Source organism: Ambystoma mexicanum, chromosome 14 (genome assembly GCF_040938575.1).
Source record: "Ambystoma mexicanum isolate Mex_15411 chromosome 14, UKY_AmexF1_1, whole genome shotgun sequence".
Taxonomy (NCBI): domain Eukaryota; kingdom Metazoa; phylum Chordata; class Amphibia; order Caudata; family Ambystomatidae; genus Ambystoma; species Ambystoma mexicanum.
Window position 1 is genome coordinate 435,101,281 of NC_090940.1, and position 26,839 is coordinate 435,128,119.

The window sequence follows — 26,839 nt, forward strand, 5'->3', positions numbered from 1 at the left end:
CAGAAAACTGTGAAGAAAGCTATAGGGATGAAGATCATGATTGATGTCGAGCCAGGATGGAAGCCCAAAGACCTGACTGATGAATAAATAAGAGACTTTGTGAAGGCCAGCAGGCACGTGCCAGAAGGTACACAATTTCTCTACCCCAAGAAGCACAGACACTACGTGGGAAGATGGATTTACTGCAGCCCGAATGGACAATGTCAACTAATGACCTGGAACAAGGACGAACATGAAAGAAACGGCGGAAGCCTGAAGGGAGTTTTTAAAGATATGGACTCCAAAGAGACACTTCTTCAGGCCATCATGTGTAGATCCAGAAGACAAAGATGGAATGAACCCAAGTGAAGAGGTGAAGGAGAATACAGAAGAACAGAACAAAATGGATCTAGAGAAGGAAATGAAAGTGGTCGATAGATCGCCCAGAGAGGGGAGTGTAGAGGAGGTCCCAAATAGAGCCTGCACTTCAATCGTCCATTATGAAGTACCAGGAACGTTCACACCGAGATATGTGACGTATGATGAGCAAATAAACCAGCAGAGAGTCACAGTAGGGCTGTGCCCAGTACACATTAGAAGAACAGCATCTATTGACATACCTATACCAAGAACACCATGGACAATAAGGTATCCATTAAGAAAACCCTACCAGTAAAAGAGACGAAATGAAGATTGGTTAAGTACCATCCCGGAAGAACCCAGAAAGGCCTTAATGGAAGACGAATGGGGACGTCACGAAGGCCCGGACTGAATTGAAGATAGAAGAAATGACGACCATAGATTGATGCAGAGAGACGAAACATTATGAATAAAGATATCGTGAACATAGACAATGTCAAAATGAAAGAAGCTTAGGCTGTAAGCAGGATGAAGATATCCAACCTGCTAATGCCTGTACATATGCTTGAAACGCAAGAAGCTAAGAAACCAGTGCGACTTGCTATGCTTAGTAGAAGAATAGAGCGGCAAGCGCCATGTTTACATAATGTACCTCAAAACAAAGCACAGTATTATAAGTGCGAGTCCACTTTGCATTAAAAGCAGAATCAACTTAGGTTACTAGAGGCCAAGCATGACAAACTTCATATTCTAGCAAAACAAGGATAAACGGCTGAATCGAAACTCAGCAGATGCAACTCATGCCAAAGGAGCCAAGGTCATACCACTAGAAGAAGCGAACAGTAGGTACATCTAATTTAAATTTAAGAACAGAATATCCAGCCTCTGAAAGGTCAAGATAAGGAAGCGTAGGCAGGTGGCAAGCCGAATAAGAATTAAATGCACAAATCGAGAGAAACTAGGCAAATTCACTGTGTCTGCATCACGTGACCATCTGAGCGAGGAGAAGCACGAGTTCACACCTACGCGTGGCATCCACCCAGGAGAAGATAGCAGAACTTTTCCAGTCAGAAGATGCAGTTTCGAGGCCAACCACAGTAACATAATTGACACATTGTTGTTGAAGTGATGATTGATTGTAACCTTAATTGGAGGAAGGCCGGGTAGCTGAGGGTGCACCCTGCATCTGGCTGTCCATTCTGCATGATGCTAGCGAAGTGGAAATTTATGCATGGGGTTGGTGCCAACCCAATCACAATGGACCAAATAATCTAGGGTTCTATAGTTAGTAGAACCAATGGGACGTCATACTTTTAGTGACGTCTACGGTAGTCGTTTTTGAAAGAAGGGCTTAGACGCCCACCTGACAGTGTTTACCCAATCCCCTCACTCTGTTACCATATACAGATATAGCACCTATATTAAAGTTACCTTTTCCGAACCAATAGAAATGCTTATTAACTTTGGAATGTTAGACGCCAGCTATGATGAGTTTTTAGTTTAAATGATGTTGTTTTTATGAAGTTTGTTGGAGTTGAAGCGAAACGGACGATCGCATCACTGCTGATTTCCATGACTCCCCATTTTGTGTACTTGTCATTAAACGGACTCCCTTTGCCAAACCATTGAGTTGTCCTTATTGATTTGTGTTGGAGTAATAAATCTGCACCCCCCATCCATCTCAAAGGTGCAGCTATCTCGTCTTAAAGTACTTTGGAGCAAACCCCGATCTTTTTACTGCATGAGTAGGGTAAACATCCCTAAAACAATGTGGCACAACAGGGCTTTGTGACCAACAATGTTCTACTCTTATCCTGATGAGGAGCCTCTCTCTTAGATGGGTTGAAACATGCATGTCAACAATTGGTCGGATGTGGTGTCTTGGTCAACTCCACTGTATGAGTTTGCGTCTAGTCATTTACTGTTTGGGCATCCCAGGGTCACTTGCCCTGCACATCCTTTACTGTGTGAATGGAAGTCTTTATGAAGCATTATGGTTACCCGTTTTCAGTACACCTCTTTCTTACTTCATTTTCTCATGTTGCATTTATACATTCATTTGTTATTAAATTGTTTAATACTACTACTTTTTTTGATATATGAAAAATATATGATATGATGATATGAAAGGTTATTTATATATGTATATATAATACCCAGAGGTTTCTGGTGAACATAACAAAATCTGCAGCGTGTTCTTCTGAAAAGGCAGGAGCATTCTGGGTAATAATATCTAGAGCCGCGAGATAGCTCATAACGTCAGTAGATTTTAGAGTGCAATTAAAATGTCAGAAAATGCCATGGAAGAAAAAATGAGTCTTAAAACTTTTTTAACGCTCCTCTCCACCAAACCTGTGGATTTTCTTCAGAGTGATGGCCCACTGGTTAATAACTCGTCCTTATTCCAGCCCTTAAGCCTTTCTTCACAAATTCCTGAGGGTATAGAAAGAACCGTCCAACTGGGGCATAGGAGGACTACAATTCAGCTCCTCTCCCCCACCATACCGGCCTAATTCTTCCTCCATTGCCCGGGATCTCTACTGTGGCAAACCAGTAATGGGGGAGGGGAGCAGGTCCAGGCTCCCAGCTCTGATTCAGCCAACAAGAGGCTGCCCAGGGTGCTAGAAGTGGGAACACGATGCAACTGTGTTCACAGAGGGAAGACAGGGTACCTAAAGGCGAATGCGTCTATCTTGTGGCCGACTCTGCCTTAACTCTACTGGTCGTTCAGTGGCACTTGCCAGCTAGAAATTTTGCCAGGGTTCACACATATCAGTACTGCATCAGGGATTTGATAACTTGGGCTTTGGAAAGACAGAAAACGTTTAACAAACAGGCCTTCACATACCTTCCCAGCAATGTTCGCTAGGAAACAAGTGCCCAGGGTGTCCTGGCCCCCCTGGTGCGGCTCACTGCTTCCTGCAATGCTATTTTCATTCCAGCGCCCATTGCTGGTACCATGTCCCGGCCAATGTGGGGACTCTGGAGACTCAACAGCACCTTCCACGCTGTTCTCCCCCGTGCTCTGATCGCTCCGCACGCGTGCCACTTGATGAATCTGCACGTTGGCCTCTGGAGGGTGGTTGATGTGGACATTCACCAGGGAAGGGCTGAAGGGGCCTAAACGTAAGAATGGATGTGAGAGTACAGAATAAACAGACCAAGTAACAATAAACAATATCCCCAGATTTAGCAAAGTATTATTGAAGCAAACGAGACTCCATCCCTAGACCACACAAAGCATTAAAGGACTAATCATGACATCACTGGAGCAAAGAGGTTCTCAATGAGTCAAACAAGCCATCATCTGCACAACCATGAATTTGCTGCAGCAGACAAAACATTACTGACGTGTGCAAGGCATCACTGGTGCAGACAATGATTTGGTGGCACCAGCAGCAAATCACCCGAGTCGAGAGGACATTCCCACACAAGCCCTCTAAGTCATCACTAGAGCAGACACACATCACTGGAGCAAAGCAGGTACCAGTGGAACAACCCAGACATCAACGAAGAAAACAGGTGCACAGAAGGCATCGCTGGAGCAGAGAAGGCCTCCCTGGAACAGGCACTGATCAGTGGAGCACACCAGTCATAAATAGATCAGGCAGACCATCACTAAAGGAAGCAATGCATGAAAGCATCCCAGAAGGAATGACTGGAGGAAGTAGACAATCACTGGAGCAAACCAGGCATAATTAGATCAGGCAGGCCATCACTAAAGGAAGCAATGCATGAAAGCATCCCAGAAGGAATGACTGGAGGAAGTAGAGCATCACTGGAGCAAACAGGCATAATGAGATCAGGCAGACCACGACTAAAGGAAACAATGCAAAAAAGAATCACAGAAGAAATGGCCGGAGAAAGCACACCATCACTGGAGCAAACCAGGCATAATTAGATCAGACAGACCATCACTAAAGGAAACAATGCATAAATGAATCCCAGAAGGAATGACTGGGGGAAGTACACCATCACTGGAGCAAACCAGGCATAATTAGATCAGGCAGACCATCAGTAAAGGAAACAATGCATAAAAGAATCAGAGTTAAAATGACTGGAAAAAGCAGACCATCACTGGAACAAACCAGGCATTACTAGATCAGGCAGACAATCACTAAAGGAAGCAATGCATAAAAAAATTCCAGAAGGAATGACTGGAGAAAGCAGACCATCAATGGAGCAAACCAGGCATAATTATATCAGACAGATCATCACTAAAGGAAACAATGCATAAACGAATCACAGAAGGAATGACTGGAGAAAGCACACCATCACTGGAGCAAACCAGGAATAATTAGATCAGGCAGACCATCACTAAAGGAAGCATTGCATAAAAGAAACACAGAAGGAATGACTGGTCAATGTTCAGCAACACTGGACAAAACCAGGCATAATTAGATCAGGCAGATGATCACTAAAGGAAACAATGCATAAACGAACCACAGAAGGAATGACTGGCGAAAGCACACGTTCACTGGAGCAAAACAGGCATAATTGTATCAGACAGACCATCAGTAAAGGAAACAATGCATAAAAGAATCAGAGTTAAAATGACTGGAGAAAGCAGACCATCACTGGAACAAACCAGGCATTATTAGATCAGGCAGACCATCACTAAAGGAAACAAGGCATAAAAGCATCCCAGAAGGAATGACTAGAGAAAGCACACCATCACTGGAGCAAACCAGGCATAATTAGATCAGACAGACCATCACCAAAGGAAACTATGCATAAATGAATCCCAGAAGGAATGACTGGAGAAAGCACACCATCACTGGAGCAAACCAGGCATAATTAGATCAGACAGACCATCACCAAAGGAAACTATGCATAAATGAATCCCAGAAGGAATGACTGGAGAAAGCACACCATCACTGGAGCAAACCAGGAATAATTAGATCAGACAGACCATCAGAGGAAACAATGCATAAATTAATCCCAGAAGGAATGACTGGAGAAAGCATGCCGCCACTGGAGCCAACCAGGCATAATTATATCAGACAGACCATCACTAAAGGAAACAATGCATAAAAGAATACGAGTTAAAATGACTGGAGAAAGCAGACCATCACTGGAACAAACCAGGCATTATTAGATCAGGCAGACCTTCACTAAAGGAAACAATTCATAAAAGAATCCCAGAAGGAATGACTGGAGAAAGCACACCGTCACTGGAGCAAACCAGGCATAATTATATCAGACAGACCATCACTAAAGGAAACAATGCATATAAGAATCCCAGAAGGAATGACTTGAGAAAGCACACCATCACTTAAGCAAACCAGGCATAATTAGATCAGGCAGATGATCACTAAAGGAAACAATGCATATAAGAATCCCAGAAGGAATGACTTGAGAAAGCACACTATCACTGACGCAAATCAGGCATAATTAGATCAGGCAGATGAGCACTAAAGGAAACAATGCATAAACGAACCACAGAAGGAATGACTGGCGAAAGCACACATTCACTGGAGAAAAACAGGCATAATTATATCACACAGACCATCAGTAAAGGGAACAATGCATAAAAGAATCAGAGTTGGAATGACTGGAGAAAGCAGACCATCACTGGAGCAAACCAGGCATAATTAGATCAGACAGACCATCAGAGGAAACAATCCATAAAAGAATCCCAGAAGGAATGACTGGAGAAAGCACACCATCACTGGAGCAAACCAGGCATAATTAGATCAGGCAGACCATCACTAAAGGAAACAATGCATATAAGAATCCCAGAAGGAATGACTGGAGAAAGCACGCCATCACTGGAGCAAACCAGGCATAATTAGATCAGGCAGACCATCACTAAAGGAAACAATGCATATAAGAATCCCAGAAGGAATGACTTGAGAAAGCACACCATCACTGGAGCAAACCAGGCATAATTAGATCAGGCAGACCATCACTAAAGGAAACAATGCATATAAGAATCCCAGAAGGAATGACTGGAGAAAGCAGACCATGACTGGAGCAAACCAGGCATCAATAAATACACAGACACAGTATCCTGAGCCACACGTGCCATTGCTGGAGCAACGCAGGATTCCCTGGATCACACCCAGTATCAATAGGGCATTAATGGGGAGACTACAGAAAACAATAGCATATTACTAACACAGCTTCACTCACAGTATACAAGGCATCATAGCTGCCAACTAGGAACAGCTGAAGAAAACTAGGTGTCACTGGAGCGCACACAGTGGTACAGGACAGACACGCATTACTGGAGCAGACCAGCCACCACAAAATTATACAGAGCATCGGAAGAGAAACCAACATATAAAAGTATCAGTGGGCCAAACAAGGTATCACAGAAACAAACAAAGCTTTGATTGGGCCTGACAGCCTGGAGCAAAGGCAGCATAACCAGAGCAAACAGGCAATCACGGGGAGCAGACAAGGCATTCATGACGCAGACAAGGCATCATTTGATCAGAGAAGTCATCACTATAACAGACAGACGTCGCTTGAGCAAACACATCACTAGCGCAATGCAGGCATCATGGGAGCAAACTAATCATCACTGGACCACCAAATACATCACTTGGGCAAACATTCATCACTAGGCCAAACAAGACATAAGTGGATGAGACAACACATCGCAGGATCGAACTGCACTTCACTGGAGAAACAGGGCATCATTAAAGAAAATACTGCCTCAATGAAGTGAGCAGGCAATGCATCACTGGAAAAGACAAGACTTTACTGGAACAGATACCACATCAATGAATGGACCCGGACATCACTGGAGCAAACACAACTTTACCGGAGCGGACAAGATACCAATTGAGCAGACAGGCAACAATGGTGAAGCTTGAGCCCCACTGGAAAAACCTATGCATCACCAGAGAACATGGGGATTGTTGGAAGCAAAGAAGGCTTGCCTGGAGCAAACTAGAAAGCAGTGGACAAACCTACCATCATTTGGGTGAACAACACAGAATAGCCATCAGTGGCACAAAGAGGCATCACTGTAGCAAACTGTGCATCATCAGAGCAACCAACACATCACTGGAGAAAACAAGGTATTGCTGGAGCAAAAGAGAATCTCTGGAGCAAACTAGGTATTGCTGGAATAAACACAGGCAGCCTAGAACAAACCATACACCAGTGGAGCAAAGAAAGGTTTGTTGGGGCAAACAAGATAGTGCTGAAGCAAACAAGGCACCAATGGAGCTGACAAGACATCAGTAGATCAAGCAAGGCATTATAAGACCAAACAAGGAACCACGGGAGAAAACAAGGTATCACTGTAGCATGCAACAAATTAACAAACAAGGCACTACTGTAGGTGACAAAACCTCACTGCAAAAACAAGGTATTGGTGGAGCAAACAAGGCATCAAAGGAGCAGGTAATGCATCACCGGAGCAGATAAGGCATCAATAGAGCAAGCAAGGCATTATTAGACCGAACAGGGAATCACTGGAGAAAACAAGGTATCACTGTGGCATGCAACAAATTACCAAACAAGGCACTACTGCTGCGGGCGAGCCATCACAGTGTTATATAAGTTAACATCATTCAGTGGAAGTGGATAAGGATTTCAACCCCCAGAATGCAATAGATTGAGCAAAGACAGCCCAGAACCTGGGCATTGTGTAACCAGTGACATGGAGTCATCTGATAACCTTATCCCTGTAGAATACAGTGAATCACTGGTGCTTACAAGACATCCGTGGAGCAAAGATGACATCATTAGAAAAGGCATCACAGGAGCAAAGAAGGCATCACAGGAGCAGTAAAGGAGTCCCAAACGCATACCAGGTACCATTGGAGAAAGAGAAGTATCGCTCGGGCAAACAAGAATCACTGCAGTAGAGCAGGCATCAGCAATAAGCCATAGCTCGACAAAAAAGAAAATACAGACTAACATCAGTGGAGCGAATCTGGCATAACCAGAGCAGACAATGAATCACAGGAACAAACACTGCAGCACAGGAGACAAGATACAGCACAGGGGCACAAGAGGCATCGCCAAATCAAACTAGCCATCAATGGAGAAGAAATCTTAAAGCACATAAGAATCACTGCAGTAGACACGACATCAAGGAAACAAGCCTTGACTGAAGCAAAGAAAACGTAAGACAAAGAAGACATCAGTGGCGAAAATCTGGTGTAACCAGATCAGGTTAGGAATCACAGGAACAAACACTACATCACAAGAGAAGAAATACCAGCCGAGGAGGCATCACTAATGCACACCGGACACTATTTCAGAAGAAGAAGGGGGATGACTCGAGAACACAAGAAACCCTTCATTAGGCAAGGCATCAGCAAAACAAGCCATAACTGGAGCAAACAAGAAAACACTGGACACAATCAGTGCATCGAATCTGAAATAACCAGAGCAGACTGAGAAAAAGCCCAGGAGAAAAACACTGCATCACATGATCAAGCCCAGAGCCGCGGAAGGGACGCTTAGTGTACACTTATCTTAAAGCAACGTTAATAAGGGGCACCTCAGAGCAATTAAAAACACACAAAAGAAACTAGAAAGGGAGCGGAGGCAGGGAAATCAGCAAAGTGATGATATATAGGACCACAGTGGCATGCGTCTCTTACGTTTTATTTAGTACAAGTTAAAAATGTACTGAGACAAAAACAAAACACAGGAAAAAACATAGAGCTGACAAAGCATCAACGTAGGACACAAGTCTTCACATGAGGAAACGGGGCATTTCTGAGACAGAAAGGGTATTGACAAACCACGTCACAGTATCCTGGAGCGAGCCAGGCGTTTCCGAAGAAAACAAGGCATCACCAGACCAGTCACTGAATTACAGGAGCAAACCCAGCACCATAGATGAAAATAAACACCACAGAGCAAAACTAGATCAAACCAGGCATCACCAGAGCAAATACTGCCACACTCCAGCAGACAAAGCTTTAATCCACTAAAACTAAAAATCTAACCAGAAAAGAGAAGGCATCAAAGATCATATGGTGGCCCACTGGTCCAAGCAAAGCATCAGCAAAACAGCAATGGCAATATTGGAGCAAACAAGACACAAAAGGAACAAGAAAGGCATCAGCTCACCAAATAAGGACTCACTAGACTAGACCAAACATCAAGACACAACATGTTCTCCCTTCATCTAAGAATGGCAATTATCACTGGCTCAAGGTGCCAGCTTTCTGGCATCTCCTTTAAAAATGGCAGACAAGCACCAGCACCCTGGGCTTTAGAATATGGCACTGTGGGAACAAAAGACAAGGTACATGGCAGGCATCAGGATCTTGAAACAAGGGAAGGGTGAGGTCATGAGAAATGCAGACAAGGCAGGGGCAACACATAAAGAACAGCAGCCAATACAGGTTTCATGCACAAAGACATGAGACAGGTCCAGTGCTCGGCAATCAATAATGAGACGGGTCAATGGTACAGATCAAGAATATGAAACAATGCCATAGCTAGGCATCAGCAATATCATAGAAAGCCTCTATCGGGCACGGCACACACAAGAGCCATTCAACAGCCCAAAGAACATGAAGTAGGTCAACGGAGCAGAGAGGCAAGGGCAGTCATCAAGGCAAGTGAAGCGCCAGGCATTCGGAATAAACGGGCAATGGTCTGAGCCATGAGAACATGCAACAGAGCAAGGACCGTGCATCAAGATCACGGAATACGGCCGAAGCCTGGTACTGGGAACACGAGGAAACTGGCAGATCCGGTAATGTGAAACCCAGAACACATAGAGGCCCAGACATTTGGAATAGGAGATATGGCTAACGCAGAAATAGGAAAGGTTCAGGTATCTGAAACAAGAAATAGGTTAAGGGCCAGTAAAACAAGGAAAAGCAAGGTGCATGTCAAAAGGAAGACAAGGTTCAACAAGGGGGGGTGGAATGTGGGATACAAGAAAAGGCCAGGGCCAGCCAATGGGAACATGAAACAGTACAATGACCAAACAAAAGGGATCATGGGAGAGGCACGGAAGACGCATACAAAGGGTCAGGAAATAAAAGAGCATTTCCCCAGATATCTTCTGGCCGAGTTCGCCACCCTTAGCCCTCTACTTCCATACCCTTTCAGTACTCACCAAGTTGGTTGGAGAGGGGCAGGGTGATCATGGTTTGCTTAAGTGTAACCTTGGGGTTTGCCCCTGTCTCAGCCAGTCCAGCTTCTTTTCGGTCCAGCTTCGGTGCCGGCAAGTGGCAGAACTTGCCTGTTGAATTTGAGGGGCACCAACACTCATCTCTGCCAACGCAGCGGCCGCCGTTGAGACAGGGAATCTGACAGAAATCTGAGCAGCAAAGAGAAAGAGAGGGTTATGGGAAGGGCAATTCCAGTAGGGTTGTGATAGGGTGACAGCATCAATGCATAAGGGGCTAGAGAAAAGCAAGAAGTGAGAGAGCGGGGGGGGGGGAGCATAGAAAGAAGGGAGGCATTCAAAGATTGGGCAGGGGACTGATAAGCCATTGGGCACACTATGAACATTTTCCAAAGTTTGTGAATGACTTCTGGGTGCCAAGAACTCCCCCCAGCCCCCTCCACATGATTCTCCTCTCATTCGCATGCAGCGATTACCATGAGTACCTACCTTGACCATGGGAAATGGCTGCAAGGAAGCTGCACACCTAAAAACACCAAGAGGGGCAGGAAAGGAGCCCATGAATCGCACTAGTATGAGTGTATCGCCACCCTGAGGCTAGAGGGCACCGGAGCGATTGGGTGTAAAGGTTTCCCTGAAGCCTGAGAGTGTGCTTTGCTTTACAAGCTAGTGCTTGGAAGCAGCCATCTCTGCACACCATGGAGGATATCGCTAGCATGCTGGGTACGCATATAGGCACTGCCCATAACCAGTGTGGAATGAGCACAGGTCACTTTGTTCCCCTCTGGTGCATCATTTATGTGCCTTTGACTGTATTCTTTTAGAATTATTCAGACCCAGAGATGTACTCTTCCTGTAGCCGTCCACAGTCCCCCCATTTCCTCTGAACATGGCACACACACAAGCAGCTGTGTGAGGGGCTGTAGAGAAGGCAAGGAAGAGTCAGTAAGGCCACAGCAAGTCTTCTCCGCCCAGGCCCAGCAATAGGCTTCCAGCCACAACACTGAGAGCCTGGGCTTCATCATGCGTGACGGGAATGCTCCTTCCAAACTACATACAATTCTCCTGCGAGGCAGGCTCTGGCCATGCTTCCTCCTCTGGTATTAAATATGTATTTATTTAGCATTGTATAGACAATACATCTGTCCTAGTGCTAAAAATACATGTAACAATGAGCCAAACCAGCCCAATACAGACCCAGAAATAAAATCTCCCCAACACAAATTCTGTTGACATATTTGACAAGCCTACATTTATTTCCTAGGCAGCTCATGGACAAGCCCAAACACTTCATCAAATGAGATATGAATCCTGCAATTTAACTTCTCAGAAGAAAATCCCCACCTCGGTGGTAGAGATCATTCAAATGTTGTACATTTGCGAATGCTTCTTCGCACTGCATGCTGTGTCACACACTTATTTTAAATGTGTGTTTGGTTACATATTAAACCTTTCACAATAATGCATAACAATCATGATACGTTTCATAAATACCATAACATCAGTAGAATCAACAGAAAAAATAAACAATTCCACATAAAACCACCAAAATTAAGACATTCCATCCCATTAACATGCAAACATTCATACTACTACAGCCACGTCACGGCAAGACTCTCAACAGCAGGCACAGCGCCTAACAAACATTATTCCTCTAGACTTAAGAGTTCGTGGGAGAGGCTTGAATATCACCAGGAGAAAACAAACCAACTTGTTCAAAGAAGTTCATTACAGCAATGGATAGAGAAAGGGAATCCCCTGTCATTATTCAGCCCCATAGACTGTCTGACGGCACATCATTACAGAATGAGCAAATCGACCGAAATTGTTGATCCTTAAATCCCCCAAACACTACAATATCGAGTTAGGTGTTTGAGGGTTTCTTTTATCGGCAGACGACATGGTTTACATGTTCTTTTTTCTTCTGGGAGTCCAATCCTCGAGACAAATACTTTAGAGTTAATAATAGGCAATTCAGACTAAATTTATAGAACAACAGATGAAATTTCATTGAAGGTAATTTCGCTAGATACAGGAGGGATTTAACCAGGTTCGCTGACACAAACGATATTCGTCATGCAATTTATATTTTTGCAGTGTATCCCAAGTACTCCTCCTATCGAAGTACTCCATTCTCATATTAAAATGATAAAAGCCAGTAGCCGGTTTAATAGCAGCATCATGAAAAAACCCTCACGGACAACATAAACTCCATAATGGATGTCTCCTCATTGTGTTGATATAGTTCACCAATAACATTATGAAAATAAGCTCCACCATCTCTCTTAATTTAGAAGTCCACGTTTCTTGCATTTATAAACATGCACAGAGAATACAGGCCCAGCTCGCAGCGTATAACTGCAAGTGGTACTGGGTTTCCTAATCCCAGAATTATCCTCCATATTCTCCCTTCAAACACTTCCAACCAGCCCTTGATTGAATGAGGCAATCATTCTAACCATGGGTTAGTTTGGGGATAGCTTTCTGTTCATAAAAGATTAAAAGGGGGAAAAGAGAGAAATGACATGAATTAATCTCATTTGGACTGTAATTGCTTCAGGTTTAGCTGGCATTCTATTTTTGACCAGAGTTAGATGAGATTTTACTGCAAACATACAGCCCAAACAAAGGAGATTCGAGGCTTCCGGATTTGCTGTCCCATCAATATGCCAGATATAATTCCCATATTTCCTCTGCTTGTTGAATACGAGAATCTGAGACTTCTCTGGGTTGATAGCCAGCTTGGTTTCCTTGGCATATCTTCCCACTGCATTTAGGGCACTCTGCAGACCTATTAGAGTAAGGTCAAAAAACACAATATCGTCTGCATAGAGCAGCCAGACTAGATTTAGCGCACCCAACTTCGGAGGAAACACATTTGGCAGATTCAAGGCATCCGCAATGTCAGCAATATACAGATTAAATAGTGAGGGGGCAGCACACAACCTGGTCTGACCCCGAACACCATCCCCAATCTCCTTGGTCACAACTCCTTCCGAGTTAAGTCTAACACATGCCTTATTATTACAATGTAATAAAGGAGTTTAAGAAGGCTCAACAAACTCTTCAGAGTGCCCCAAGCACTGCGTTTCTTCCACAGACCTTGTTGGTCAACTTTATCAAGAGCGGCAGACGTGTCTGAACTGGCTACATATAGTGTTTTGTTTTTTGAGACGGTCACCTTCTCAACTAAAAGGGTAAAGAGCAAGCTGTTATTGGCAGTCCCTAGCCCCTTTCGAAAACCTATTTGTCTAATGTTCAAAATGTGCTGTTTGTCAGCCCATAACATAAGATCATTTAACAACAACATCACAAAGATTTTCCCCACTGAGTGCGTTAGGGAAATAGGGCGATAACTAGAATGCTCAGACCATGGGGCCTTCTTATAGATCGCAATTATAATCGCGCAGGACCTGGATAATCTGTTTTCGGCAATATTTTACTTGAAACGCACTTATAGGATCTCTGCCCAGAGATCAGGGTTTTGGTTTAACACACAATTGGACACACCATCGGGACCAGAGACCCTAGAATTATTCAAACGCATGATCGTATTCTTAATGTCATCATGGTTCCCATTTATCAGCCGACGTTCACCCTCATATAAGGATGGCACCCTTATTGAAATAAGCGAGCCACCTCTCTTCCATAGTCCCATTGGACTGTAACCTTTGTTGCTCCTGAGGGCTATTCAAAATTTGCCAAATCTTTTTGTTATCTTGTTACATACTAACATAATTGGCCAATGTTAATTAGTGCCAAACCTAGAGAGAACTGTGAAGGTTGGCCTATGTCGCTTCTAGATAGGATTGTGGCTGTTAGCATGAGCCAAACTTAGATGGACTTAGATGGAAACGTAACGTAAGCCAGCGTCGCATCCTGATAGAAATGTGAATGTTATCATGTGCCACACTTAGAAGGAATTCTCAACTTTAGCCTGCGTCGCACATAGAAATGTGAAAGTTAACATGTGACACACTCAGAGGGAATTCTCAACTTTAGCCTGCGTCGCACATAGATAGAAATGTAAAAGTCAGCAAGTGCCGCACTTAGATGGGATAGTGAATGATAGAAAGCCTCACACCCAGACATAATTGCAAGGACAGCAATGCCAATGAACCAATCCACTAACAATCTCACCCCTCTGCATACACCTCTCAAACTCTAACCAAACACAACCACAAGCCTCCAACACCACAATCCGTACAAACTTCACTACACTGCAACAACAAAACAAACCACACATAGACTCGCCCAACAGCACACGACGTCTACCGACTGTAAAATACCCCAAACCCAGCCAACGGACCCACCGGGTTGAGGCTGCCAACAGCACATCACTGCTCTCTTGCACTTTTCCAGCTTATTCCTACTAACCCAGCCCCCCCTCCCTTTTCAGAGCTGCCAGAGTGCCAGGGGACCACTCCGGTGGTGATAGTGCACGGTACAAATATCCTTTAACATTAACATTAACATTGAGTGCAGAAAGAGAACATTACTTGGTTCTGTTTTATTTAGTGCGCTATTTTGTATGTTTGATTGCCTTACTTCTACATGAAAGACGATCTCTTTCATCCCAGCTCAACATGCTCGACCTTAATATCGCCCTATTTCGCCGTTTAAACTCCCGCTTCCTGTCTCTAAAGACCATATAAAATGTCTTTCTATAGGTAGAATGCAATGGCTCCATAGTCCAAAAATGAACTGGCGTCAAAGCTTCCTTACACTATTTTAATAAAGCTGTGAAGTGTTCTACTAAATTGTGCCCCACATGTTGCCCCTCTACCCATTTATCCCAGTGCCTTTTCACTTGGCTATTTAAGTGAGCCAGGTTTTTTTTTACAGCCTGTGAAACTGTTACCCTGAGTATTAGCAGTGAGACCAGTGCAAGACAAGAAGTTAGACTTATGACCATTAATATCCACATTAAAATCAACTATCAGTCTAGCATGGTCACTCTCAGGCCCCTGCAAATGTTAACGGTATTAATCAGTTTAAAGAGTGAATCAGTCATGAAAATGAAATTGATCGTGGAACGGGAGAAAGGGCCACACCAAGTGGGTCCACACACTCAATCTCCTCCACATTTCCATTTAGGCACATAAGATTCCATGGCCTCATGAAGTTCTCCATTGTTTCTTTCAGAGAACCCCCGAGTCTACAGCCATCAGTCATCAGTATTTTCCACCCAACCTTCACAAAAACAATGAAAGTCTCCCAAACAATTTACGAAAGCACTTTGGCTACTCTCGTGCCAACGCAAAAGAAGTTGTCAAATTCAGCCCGTGGTCACCTTTGGATTTACGTATACATTGATCATAAGACATTCAATTACAACGGATTCACACATAAACTTTAAAACACTGACTAATAGACCATCCGAAACAGTTTTCGATCGATAGACGATCCACTTCGAGGAGTTATTCATAGCAATCATTAAATCTCCCTATGGCCTCCCCTTTAAGCCTTTCTTGGCTTTTTTTAATGAGTCAGCGAAGCCGTCTAATGAAAGGGGCTTCCAACAGCCCGGCCTCTTGGAGAACAACTATGTCAATATTTTTAAAAGGCTCCCATTGATCCCTTCGCAGAAATCTATTAAACCCTCGGGAATTCCAGCTCACAAGCTTAGTTGAAACATTTTTGGGACACGAGCATGACACCCAGACCTCAACCTGAACACATTCTGCCCCTGTACCCGGGGATTGTTGCAGTTTGAACACTGTTCTTCCCCCAACCAAATCTTTCCAACTCAAACCTACTATCAATACAATGCCTTATCAGGAGTCTGGCGGTGTCCCAGCGGTAATTCCGCTGGGATACCACCAATACAAATAGCATTGCTGCTTCTCGGTACGGCGCTTATTAGTGAGTAGTGACACAGTGGTAAATTCCCATTCCGCCTGTGTCAGCGGTAATAATGCCGAAAATGGCCGAAAACAGGCGGTAAGGGGACATGTTTACCTCCAGCTAAAAGCTGGAGGTAAAAGTCCCACTTACTGCTGGAATCATTATTACCGCCACATTTAAGGGCTAAGGCCCAACTCATGATGAGGCCACGTCTTAACCTACAACCATCCCAATTGAACAAAGAAATAAAATCAGCATGGGTGTCTCTTTTTCAATTCAGTATTTGTGCCTGATTATGAGGGAGCGGGCCCAACTTCCTTCTGCCTTAGCATTACACAGAAGACTGAGCCTGTTACCCTCATAATACGGAAGCTGTGCACTATTTATCTTATCCGCCATAGGCAGAGTAGAATCTTTCAAGCTTTGTTGATTATTATATTGAGAGCAAATCTCAATAGGACCAAGGGTTAAAAGTCCAGAGATGGAAGACACTGTTTGAAAAACACACTGCTCTCGTAGGAGCAGGTCCAGTAAAGAGCAATGTGTTAACAACAATACAAGAGAAAAAGAAAGGAAAATAAGTGGAACAGGTAAGGGGGTGGCTGGAAACTCTGAAACAGCACTGGAGTGCTGCCTGCATTCACTGCGTGCTGCTCCTTACCAGCTTGCACCCACCCTTCCCACAACTCGATCTCACAAAGGGAACAATCACACCTTACTTCACAGGACTGACTGAGGATGCTCGCTGCATCAAGCTCTTCCCCTGCCGATTTCGAGGTTCGAGGAAATGACCCTGTGCGTCCTACGGCGTCCGTCCTCCGTCCTCCCCCTCAACCTGTTTCTGACCAGTCCCATCAAGCCGCACTACTCAGTGACAACTGACAACAAACTACATGCTGCGTTGCACTGCACATTCAGCTCACTTCAACACACACCAGCAGTAACTTCCGACAGTGACCAGAGAGTTTTACACACTTTCAGCCCCGTGCCATGTGATCGAGTAGACCCTGTGCCATAGGAGCACAGTTATTTCAATGCCATGCATCTGATATCAGGGCATTGGTCTTCACTGATATGACATCATGCATCTGATATCAGGACACTAGTCTTCATTAATGTGCCATCATGCTACTGCTATTAGGACATTGGCCGTCAATGATATTGCATCGCAATGATATGAGGAATTTAAGCATTATATTGTCATAGATCTTTTTTTTTTTTTTTAAATTTGACTTTTATTGTTTTTAACAATGAATATGAACATACAGGTGGTTATACATTGTGCATAGCAAACTACTTCAGTAGAAACTCCATGTCCATCTTAACAACAGTTATCAACCTTAACGCTCCATATTCCAGGAGAAGGCAGAAAATAGAAAGAAAAAGAGAATAAAGCAGAGAAAAGAAAACCCCCCCTCCCCTCCCCCCTTCCCACCCCTCTCCCTATCCCCATGTCTCATGTCCGCTTCCTTCGGGGCATTGGCATTCTAAGTCGTAGTGGGCTACGTGACGCGCTTCTTGGAGCATCCAACGATCATTGTTCTCCTGTGTGGTCTATGACACGCAAGGGTTGTCAGCATGGGGTCTTTCAGCTTTCAGTGATTGGTAGCATGGATCGGGAGGAGTTTCCCTGCTGAGTTGAGTTTTCCATGGTCGGGCTCGAGATGTATTTAGTTATGAAGTCGAACCAGAGTTCTTCCTGTCGCGCAGCCCTGTTATGTAATATTGCTGTTACTTTCTCCATAGTGTAAATGTTTGTAGCGATCTGTATCCAGTCCCTCTTATTGGGTAGGCGGGGAGCTTTCCATTTTATCACAAGGGCAGCTCTTGCCGCAAGCAAGAGGGGGGATATCAGACCTTTCACTCTTGTCATTTCGTCGTCTTCTTCTTCGAGGCTAAACAGGATCAGGAGGGGCGACAGTTCTCTATCTATGCCTTCCAGCTGTTTGATCCATCCCAGGACCTCCTGCCAGTAGATGCGGACCTTGGGGCAGGCCCACCACATGTGCCAATAATCGGCGTTCATCCCACAGTGTCGCCAGCATCGCGGGCTGGAGGTCTGGAACATTTTGGACAGTCTTTGTGGGTCGTATTGCCATCTATGTAGTAATTTTATAGCGTGCAGTTTATATTGGGCCGCAATTGATATTTTGGATGGTGTTTCACATATTTTATTCCAGGCTTGCTGGTCGAACTCTCTGGCAAAGTCTTGTTCCCATTTTGCTTTTAGACGATGGTTGGGTGCATTGTCTTTGGTGATTAGGGCTCTGTACATCCTCGCTATGAGGCATTTGGAGGTAGTAGTTGTGTCTAGGATCGCCTCAAAGGGTGTTAGTTCTCTCTGCGTGGTTTCCTTCCATTCTTTTCTGGATATGACGCCTTTCAGACGTAGGTACAGGAAAACTGGTATCGGGCGGATTTGGAGGGCCTCCTCGAGTTCCGTTATCGAAATGAATTTCCCCTTTCTCCACAGCTGTCCGACCCTCTCAAGGCCGGCATCAAACCAAGATTGGTATCTGGCATGTTCCGGGATTTCCTCTCTGATTCCAGGGGACCAAAGATGGCTTAGTGGCGAAGGCCACGTGGTAACTCCTGACATTGCTCTTCCCTTCCTCCATATGTTCCACAACGTGCTTAGTATCGGGTGGTTGCGCAGTTTCCTCGATAGCTTCGATCTGGGGACCCATAACCACTCTGCCAGAGTCACGTTGTATAGAACGTTGTTGTCTAGGTGGACCCATTGGAGGTCTTTCCTTTCTCGGAGATGTGGGATTAAGATCCTGAGCTGTGTGGCCTGATAATAGCGTTCTATGTCCGGTAAGCCAACCCCGCCTAGCTCTTTTGGTAGTATTAGGACCTCATAGGAGATTCTGGGTTTCTTTCCGTTCCACAAGAAGTGTAGGATGGCTTTTCTGACTTGCTTGAAAAAGTGATCCGGAATTGTGATAGGCAGGACCTGAAAGGGGTAGAGAAACCGTGGGAGGGACACCATTTTGATCGCATTCAGGCGTCCCATCCAGGATATCGTTAGCGATTTCTATTTCTTGAGATCGGCCTTGAGAGCCTCGAGGAGGTGAGGAAAGTTGGCTTCGTAGAGGCCGTCGAGGTGTCGTGTCAAGTTGATTCCCAAGTATCTTAATGTCGGGCCTCCGACGATCAGCCCGAGTTGCGCAAGGGTGTTCCGGTGTTCCGCCGATGGTTCATGGAGTGGAAAAAGAGTAGATTTGGATTTGTTGATTTTAAATCCTGAGAGCGCGCCGTACTCCTCTATTAGCTGGATCGCTCTCGGAACGGAAGACGTTGGGTTTGACAGGTGGAGCAGAATGTCGTCCGCATATAAGGCTAGTTTATATTCTTTACCATTCACCTGGATTCCCTCCACTGTGGGGTCAGCTCGTAGCATCACGGCGAGAGGTTCTAAGGACAATGCGAATAGTATCGCCGATAGGGGGCAACCTTGTCTTGTACCCCTGTTGAGGGGGAACCATCGGGAAAATTGGGCGTTCGCCGAGACCGATGCTCTTGGAGACTTATAGATTGCCTTAATTCCTCGTCGGAGTGTGGGGCCTATGCCTATCTTTTGCAATGTGGCCTCGAGGAAGTGCCAGTCTACTCTATCGAATGCCTTCTCAGCATCAATTGAGAGTAGCGTTGGATTGTTCTGTGACGTTTGGGCCTCATGGATTAAGTGTAGGGTTTTCCGGGTGGAGTCTGCTCCTTGTCTGCCTAAAATGAAGCCTACCTGGTCATTGTGGATTATTGCCGGCATATATGATTCCAGTCTTGCAGCCAGGATTCTCGTATAGATTTTGGCGTCAATGTTTAACAGGGATATAGGGCGGTAGGAGGCGCACAGCTTCGGGTCCTTACCCTCCTTGGGGATGACTGTTATCAGCGCCTCGGAGAAGGAGTCGGGTGCCTCGCCGGAGTCTAGGATGTTGTTGAATAGGAGAACCATGAATGGGAGAAGGGCATCTTTAAAAGTTTTATAGAACCCTGCCGTGTATCCATCGTTTCCGGGGGCTTTCCCTGTTGGGAGCCTTTTGATAGCTTCTTCAATTTCCTCTCCTGTTATGGGGGCTTCCAATGTGAGTGCACTATCCGTTGGGAGGGTGGGCAAGGGTGTTCGCTCTAGGTATTCATTTATGGCTTCCGTGTGCAGGGGGGGGCGCGCTGAATATAATTTTTCGTAAAATTCGGCAAAAGCTTCAGGGACATTGGGAGAAGTTGGCTCGTCAGAGTTCTCTTCTGTTTGAATCGTGGGGACCCACCTCTCTTGGCGTTGGCCTCGTAGTCTTGCGGCCAGGAGGGCGCCCGCTTTGTCCCCATGTTCATAATGCTTCTGCTTCAGGTGCTGTAGTTTACGCGCTACGCTTCCCGCCTCTAGTTGTCTTAATTCCTCTCTCTTATCGTTGGCCTCTCTAATCTTTTGTGGTCTATCCTGATCAGCCGTTTGTGCCATGTGGTCCAGTTGTGTGATTTCATTCCGGATCTTGTTCTCAATTAGCTGTCTCTCTCTTTTTTTGGCTGCTCCCTCTCGGATAAGTAGTCCTCTCCAGGTCGCCTTGCCTGCCTCCCAAACTGTGTTCATAGAAGTTTCCCCTGTATTGTTGATCTCAAAGTATCGGGTAATGTCCTGTTCCAGTTCCTCACGAAAGGTGGGATCCTTAAAGAGGGTTTCATTACAGCGCCATTTGGAGCATCTTCGGGGCAGGGCCATTTGGTCGAGAGTGATCGTGACCATATCATGGTCCGACCAGGAGACCGGTTTTATGACAGCTTCAGTCATCGCCGTGATGAGGTCTGTGGTCAGATACACATAGTCTATTCTGGAGAAGGTTGCATGTGGTGCCGAGAAAAAGGTAAAGACAGTACGATTGGGGTTGGCATGTCTCCATGCATCGGTGAGGTTGTAGGCGGTCATCATGTCTGCAGCTAGTGGGCGTCTGGGACCAGGGAGTGGAGATGTAGTGAGGCGGCCTGATTGTCTATCTTGTTCCGGGTCCATCCACATGTTTAGATCACCTCCAATAATTACTTCGCCTTCTGCTTCGCACATGATTTTAGGTATTATCCTCTGGAGGAATCTGTCTTGGCCTGTATTGGGGGCGTATATTGCCACAAGGGTAACAACCGTGCCCTGTATGCTGCCCACCAGGGCTATTGCTCTACCACTGACGTCCACCCATGACTTTAAGAGTTCAAATTGGATTTTTCTGTTGATTAGCACGCCAACTCCTGCCTTCTTCAGAGGTCCAGAGCCCCAATGTTCCGATCCTAGCTTAGCATAGAGAATCTTCCTCTCCTCCCCTCTGCTATATCGAGTTTCTTGTAAGAAAAGAATGTCTAGTTCAGCCCTCTTGAATTCTCTCAGCACGAGTGACCTTTTGGTGGGGGAATTAAGGCCCTTAACATTGAGCGTGCCAATTTTGAGGTTACCCTGCGTGTCATTTGGTTTATCATGTCTGTGTGACATCAGTGCGTCCGTGGGGTTTCTTCGCAACGTCGTGGAGCCCATTATACGAAATTGCCATATTGGAAGTAGCATTGTGTGTGCCTCTATCTGACAGAGGCTTGATCTGAGACTGTGTCATTCCCCGTTTCCCTCCCCCCTCCCATCCCCATAGGGTATTAGACTGCATACCCATCACCCTCTGGCCTATTGCGTCGATCTTTAATTCTACGATGAGGGTTTGTGATTGTCCGTGGTGGCGTCCGAGTTGGACCGGATGTGAGCAACCGGTCTTCTGTCGGACCACCAGTGAGGGTCGTAACCGTACGACCCCGTAAACTAATAGTATCAAGGTAACATTTTTGAGCCCCCACCCCCCTGCTCATGAAATCACTTATCAAACAACAGTGTGTCAAACAACAAGGATTCCCACTTCAAGGTAACATATTCTATGATACATGCGGTTTCGGGAATGATCCTTCCTCGGTATCTCCTTTTGGTGGACTGGCAGTTCCCACCTCGTGTGGTGGATCCGCGGACTAGGGGGTGCCATGATCCATTGTGTAAGTGGGTTCCCTGCCAGGATCATGAAATCCTGAGTCGACAGAATGTAGAGTTTGAAGCGACTATGTCATTAGTTGTGTTCAGGTGTGTCGTTGGGCCGCCTGTACTTTCTGGAGCCTTTCACCCGTTTTCTTCTCTGGCCCTGAAGTTCCCAGCGTGATCTGTCCTGCGTTAGTGTTCCCTGAGTGCCCCCCTCCGGGGTCTGTCCGAGGAGGTCGGCAATACATTCTCGAATTTCCTCTTCAGTTCGTAGTAGGAACTTTCTGGTTCCATGTTCAAACGCGAGGGAGAAGGGGTATCCCCACCTGTATCTCGTGCCCTGCTCTTTTAGCCATCTCGTGAGGGGGCCGCATAAGCGACGCAATGCCAATGTCAGTGATGAGAGGTCCTGGTAAATAGTAATCTGGGCTCCCCCGAGGGTAAGGGTGCCTCCAGACCTGGCCTTGGCGAGTATCTTTGTTCTGTCCTGATACCTATGGAATCTGGCAAGGACCGATCTCGGGCCTCCTGGGGGGCCACCGGCTCTATGAATTCTCTCGGTCCTGAGCTCATCGATGTCCTCGTCCGCAGTTAGGATTTTGACGATGTCGCGTATAGTCTGCTTGAGGTCTTCCTCTGTCTCCCCTTCTTTCTCCGGTATTCCAAAAAACCGTAGGTTATTTCTTCTCTCTCTATTTTCCAAATCGTCTATCTTCAGGCGAATCTCATCCTCCTTCTTTTCTATGTTTCGTATTCTGAGCTCCATTTGGGCCTCTAGAGTGTCAATGGAGGCTTGGTTAGTCTCAACCCCTTCCAGTCTCTCTTCGATGTTGTCAATCCTTTGGGTCATCTTATCCATTTTGCCACCGAGATTGGCGCCCATGTTTCGGATTTCGGCTAAAAGGGCGGCAATATCTCCCTTTGTGGCAGCTGCACCCGTTTCGACGGTTTCTACCGACATTGTTGATCCAGGGTCAGGAGCTAGAACTGCTGGTTTGTAGGCGTATTTGGCAAGCTTGTTCGGTATGTTCATGGATGGGTATCCAACGAGGAGGCACACGCCCCTGGGTCGGGGGCCTTACCCTCGGAACCAGTGTGTTGAAGAGCCCGTGGGGGGTTGTCCTCGTGGCGGGGGTTCCTTTGGCGGGAGTGGGAGGAGGCACACGCCCTGTCTCCAGGGGCTCTACCCTCCACACTTATGTCCTTCGTCGGATTCAACGCCTTTTCGGGGGGTATTAGGTGTCGGTAGCGTTTTATAGCCAGGCCCTGCTGGAGGTGTGTGGGCGCAGGTCTCAGGACGAGGGTTTAAGACGCAGATGCTTAGAGGGGGGCCGCGGGTCACTGTGTGCTGCACTGTCCTCAAATTGTGGGGCCTCTTGTTCTGTCTCCGTTCTGCTTGTGGCCTTTTCAGAAGAGGGCACACGCCCCAGGAGTGGGGGCCCAACCTTCCGCCTCCCCTTTCGGGTGCTTAGTAAGTTCGCTGCGTAGGGGGAGACCGTAGATTGCAGTTATGGGTCACCCAGCGTGCCAGGAGTTTCTTTTCTCGCCTGTTGGTGCGGCCGGCGGGAGCGGCGCTGGGGCTGCGGCACCCCCACCAACCCAGGGCCTCCGGGTGATTTTGTGCTCCAACCAGGGGGGAGCGCCGTGGGGGGCAGGCTCCTGGCAGGTCTCCTTTGTTTGCGGGAGATTCGGGTCCCCTGCTGGTGCGGGGGGAGTCCTGGTAACTCGGTTATTCCAGGCCGGGGGGGCGGAGCAAGCCCCCGCTGGGGTGGCGCAGACCGAGGCCCCCACTCCCAGCCGGGCACTTACCTCCGCGAGGTCGATCCCTTGTGGCGTGGGGCCGGTTGCTCGAAGGGTCCGCTCTTCGGAAGCGCGGGGGGGGGCGACCCTCACGCGATCCGGAGCGGGCCGCTGCCTCTCTCCCCGGAGCCCAGGTCTCGCGCTGGTGTTCCTCGATGGTGGCCGGGGGCGGAGTCCAGCGCCGCGAGCCGCGGTCTTCTCCCGTGTCCGCGTCTCCACCGGCGGGGGGAGGTCGATTCCTCTCGTAGTTTTCTCGGGGACCAGGGGTCCGATTTCGGTCGGGTTTTCGCTCAGGGGGTGGGGGGGCGTTTCTTGTGGGTCAGGCTGTCATTGTTGGGTTCGGGGGGGCCAAAGTGGGGGCTCAATTCACTTTTGGGGGCCCGTGGGTTAGGAGCTCACACGAGGGCTGACATCGTCCGTGCGCCCCCTGGTGGCCTTCCTTGTCATAGATCTTTTTAAGCGCTTGCAGAGAATGTATGTTTATTACTCTCTGTACTTTTATATTTCTTGGGTGTATCTGTTGGCTTATTATGGTTAATTAAAATGTACGTCGATATGGAATCATATTTCTCTTGCTACAGTTTTGTATATGCATGCACCGAATTTAACCGTACTCTTCCTATGTTTACCATCAAACGATCCTCATACAAGAGTATTATTTGTATTTTAAAATAACCACCAACTCCCACTTCATCATATATTTACTTTATTTTGATTCACAAATTCATTATAAAGCATCAGTCTCCTTCACCTTACCAAACATTTAGGGATATCCGCTCTAACAAGTTAAGTTTTAACCAGAACACCAGAAACTGCATCTCCATATGTCATTTAATAACCATCTTATTTTGTTTCCTTTCTCAAGGGATAGGAATAGGGCACAGCAGTGTATTAGGAAGCTTGGAACGACCTACGTGGCTGGTCACGCCACAACTCCATGCACAGAGAACTGGCTCGCTACAGACCTGCACGCCATATGTTAAAACTGGAAAAACATTGTGACAAATTGACTTCTGCCCGCAGGAGTACAAGGATGAGTAGAATCTAGACTACCTACTCAGCCCTCACAATTCCACAAAACAAGAGTGGACCCAATCGTGAAAGTAAAACAGGCACAGCTAAGAGATTTACCTCCTTCGTCTTTTGTGGCAACGTGGTACAAGGAAAGGCTATACTGTCAAGAGGGGTGTACATGTGATCCAGTAGCAACTCAAACAGCAAAGTATCAAACTCCAAAATAAGCGGAATGTCCATTCAAGGTTCTATACAAATACATATACTTTCATTAAACACAAGTCTGCAATGATAACTAAATAGAAAAACATTATAGAAAACCCAGCCCTATGGAAAGAAGAGAGAATATGCAAGATAGAAAGATGCAGCTGTGGTGAAAATAACGACCACTCACGACATGTCTCTTGTACCCACATGAATTCATGAGTTTCAATGGCAGGGGTGGTGGTCTCAACCTGTCAAGGTCACAACTTGCAACATTATTTACAAATAACAAACTCTTATTATACCGTGTTTTGATGCAAGCTGCACTCTGCCATGCTAGTTCGTGTTATCGGTGAAGACAGCATAGCGTAATAAAGGTATCCAACGTGAATATACTCCCTAAAGCACTGCAACTGCTCAGGCAGGCAAGGGTCCTTGCAATATGATGATTCCACCAGCTAAAGTCGCCTTTGAGTAGGAAAGCGAGAGCAGAGAACAGACTTAGCTATGCCAAAAGAGATATACATCAGGAGCATGAACAGGGAAGGCGAGCATTATTTTATGGTGGGCAAAGTGCTTTTCTAACCATGGCATGCACAGTACAGTCTACCATCTCGCCTCATTCAAGCTAGAGGCAGTCATTTAAGCATTGCATGTGGCAAACAAATGATAATGGTGTTCAGTGACATTATAACAGGGGGCATACATGCCTTGTTACCTATTTTTCCTCTACACAGCACCCTGTGTAATGAAGCAGGAGGGCAGAAAAGGCAATTAATGAACCACGGTGCAAAAAGGGGTCAATGGTGGCCTAGCCAGACCCTATGGCCCAAAGATGGACTAGAGGGGAGTTACCAATCACTAGTAACTTTTGCTGGTCTTGGTGGTTCGACAGCAGTGAACCAGGCTTCTAGGTGCTGCTCGTGCAGTTCAAAACAGCTCGAATGCAGCGGTCGTGTTGTTACAGATGAGGAGCAGTGTCAAGCACGGGTCGAGCTGAAGTTTGTTGTTGTTCAAAGCAGTGCCTAAATAAGGGTGAATCCTGAGGGCCACCAGGATCAGTTCATAGGTTGGTTTGACTTCGAAGATGCTAGCGACTGGAGGCAGTGTTCTATGTGGTCGGTTCGATGAGGTGCTCGACGAAGAGCCGATTGTGAGGGCCACCAGGGTCGGTTCCAAAGATGCTGGTGACTGTATCGCATTTTGAGTCAGGCAGTTTGATCTGGTGTTCGATAGTCGCTGTTCGATGAGCCCACCCGGGTTGATTCGACTAGTGAAGATTCACAGTGAACATGCTGGGGGTTCGAAAGGCGGTTAGAATGCGACAGTGTCAACAATGGACTTCTAATTTGAGCCAAAAGCAACAACGCGCTTAGCTGGCATGGTGTGTGTGGCTAACTGGTTTCGGGTGCGCGACATAACAGATTAAAGATCAGTGCCGTACCAAAAGGCAGCTCGGAGGATGCTGCTGGATCAAACTGGCTTGAATCCTGGTTTGCAGTGGTTTGACAGTGAAAACACAAGACCCTTGGCTGTCTTGTCTCTCAGGTGCTGTGAGACGCTCTCAGGAGTCTCATGAA

At 46.3% G+C, this 26,839-nt stretch overlaps 1 protein-coding gene across 4 annotated transcripts in view; it reads right to left on the reverse strand.

Annotated features, from left to right (window-relative positions):
- Positions 1-26,839, reverse strand: part of LTBP2 (latent transforming growth factor beta binding protein 2) — a 1,918,131-nt gene that overhangs the window by 939,192 nt on the left and 952,100 nt on the right. For all 4 annotated transcript variants that reach the window (XM_069637635.1, XM_069637634.1, XM_069637633.1 and 1 more), the window contains exons 6-7: positions 10,388-10,591; positions 3,188-3,459 (exon numbers count right to left, since the gene is read on the reverse strand). In XM_069637635.1, the coding sequence (XP_069493736.1) occupies positions 3,188-3,459; positions 10,388-10,591 (476 nt within the window). The remainder of the gene's footprint in view (positions 1-3,187; positions 3,460-10,387; positions 10,592-26,839) is intronic.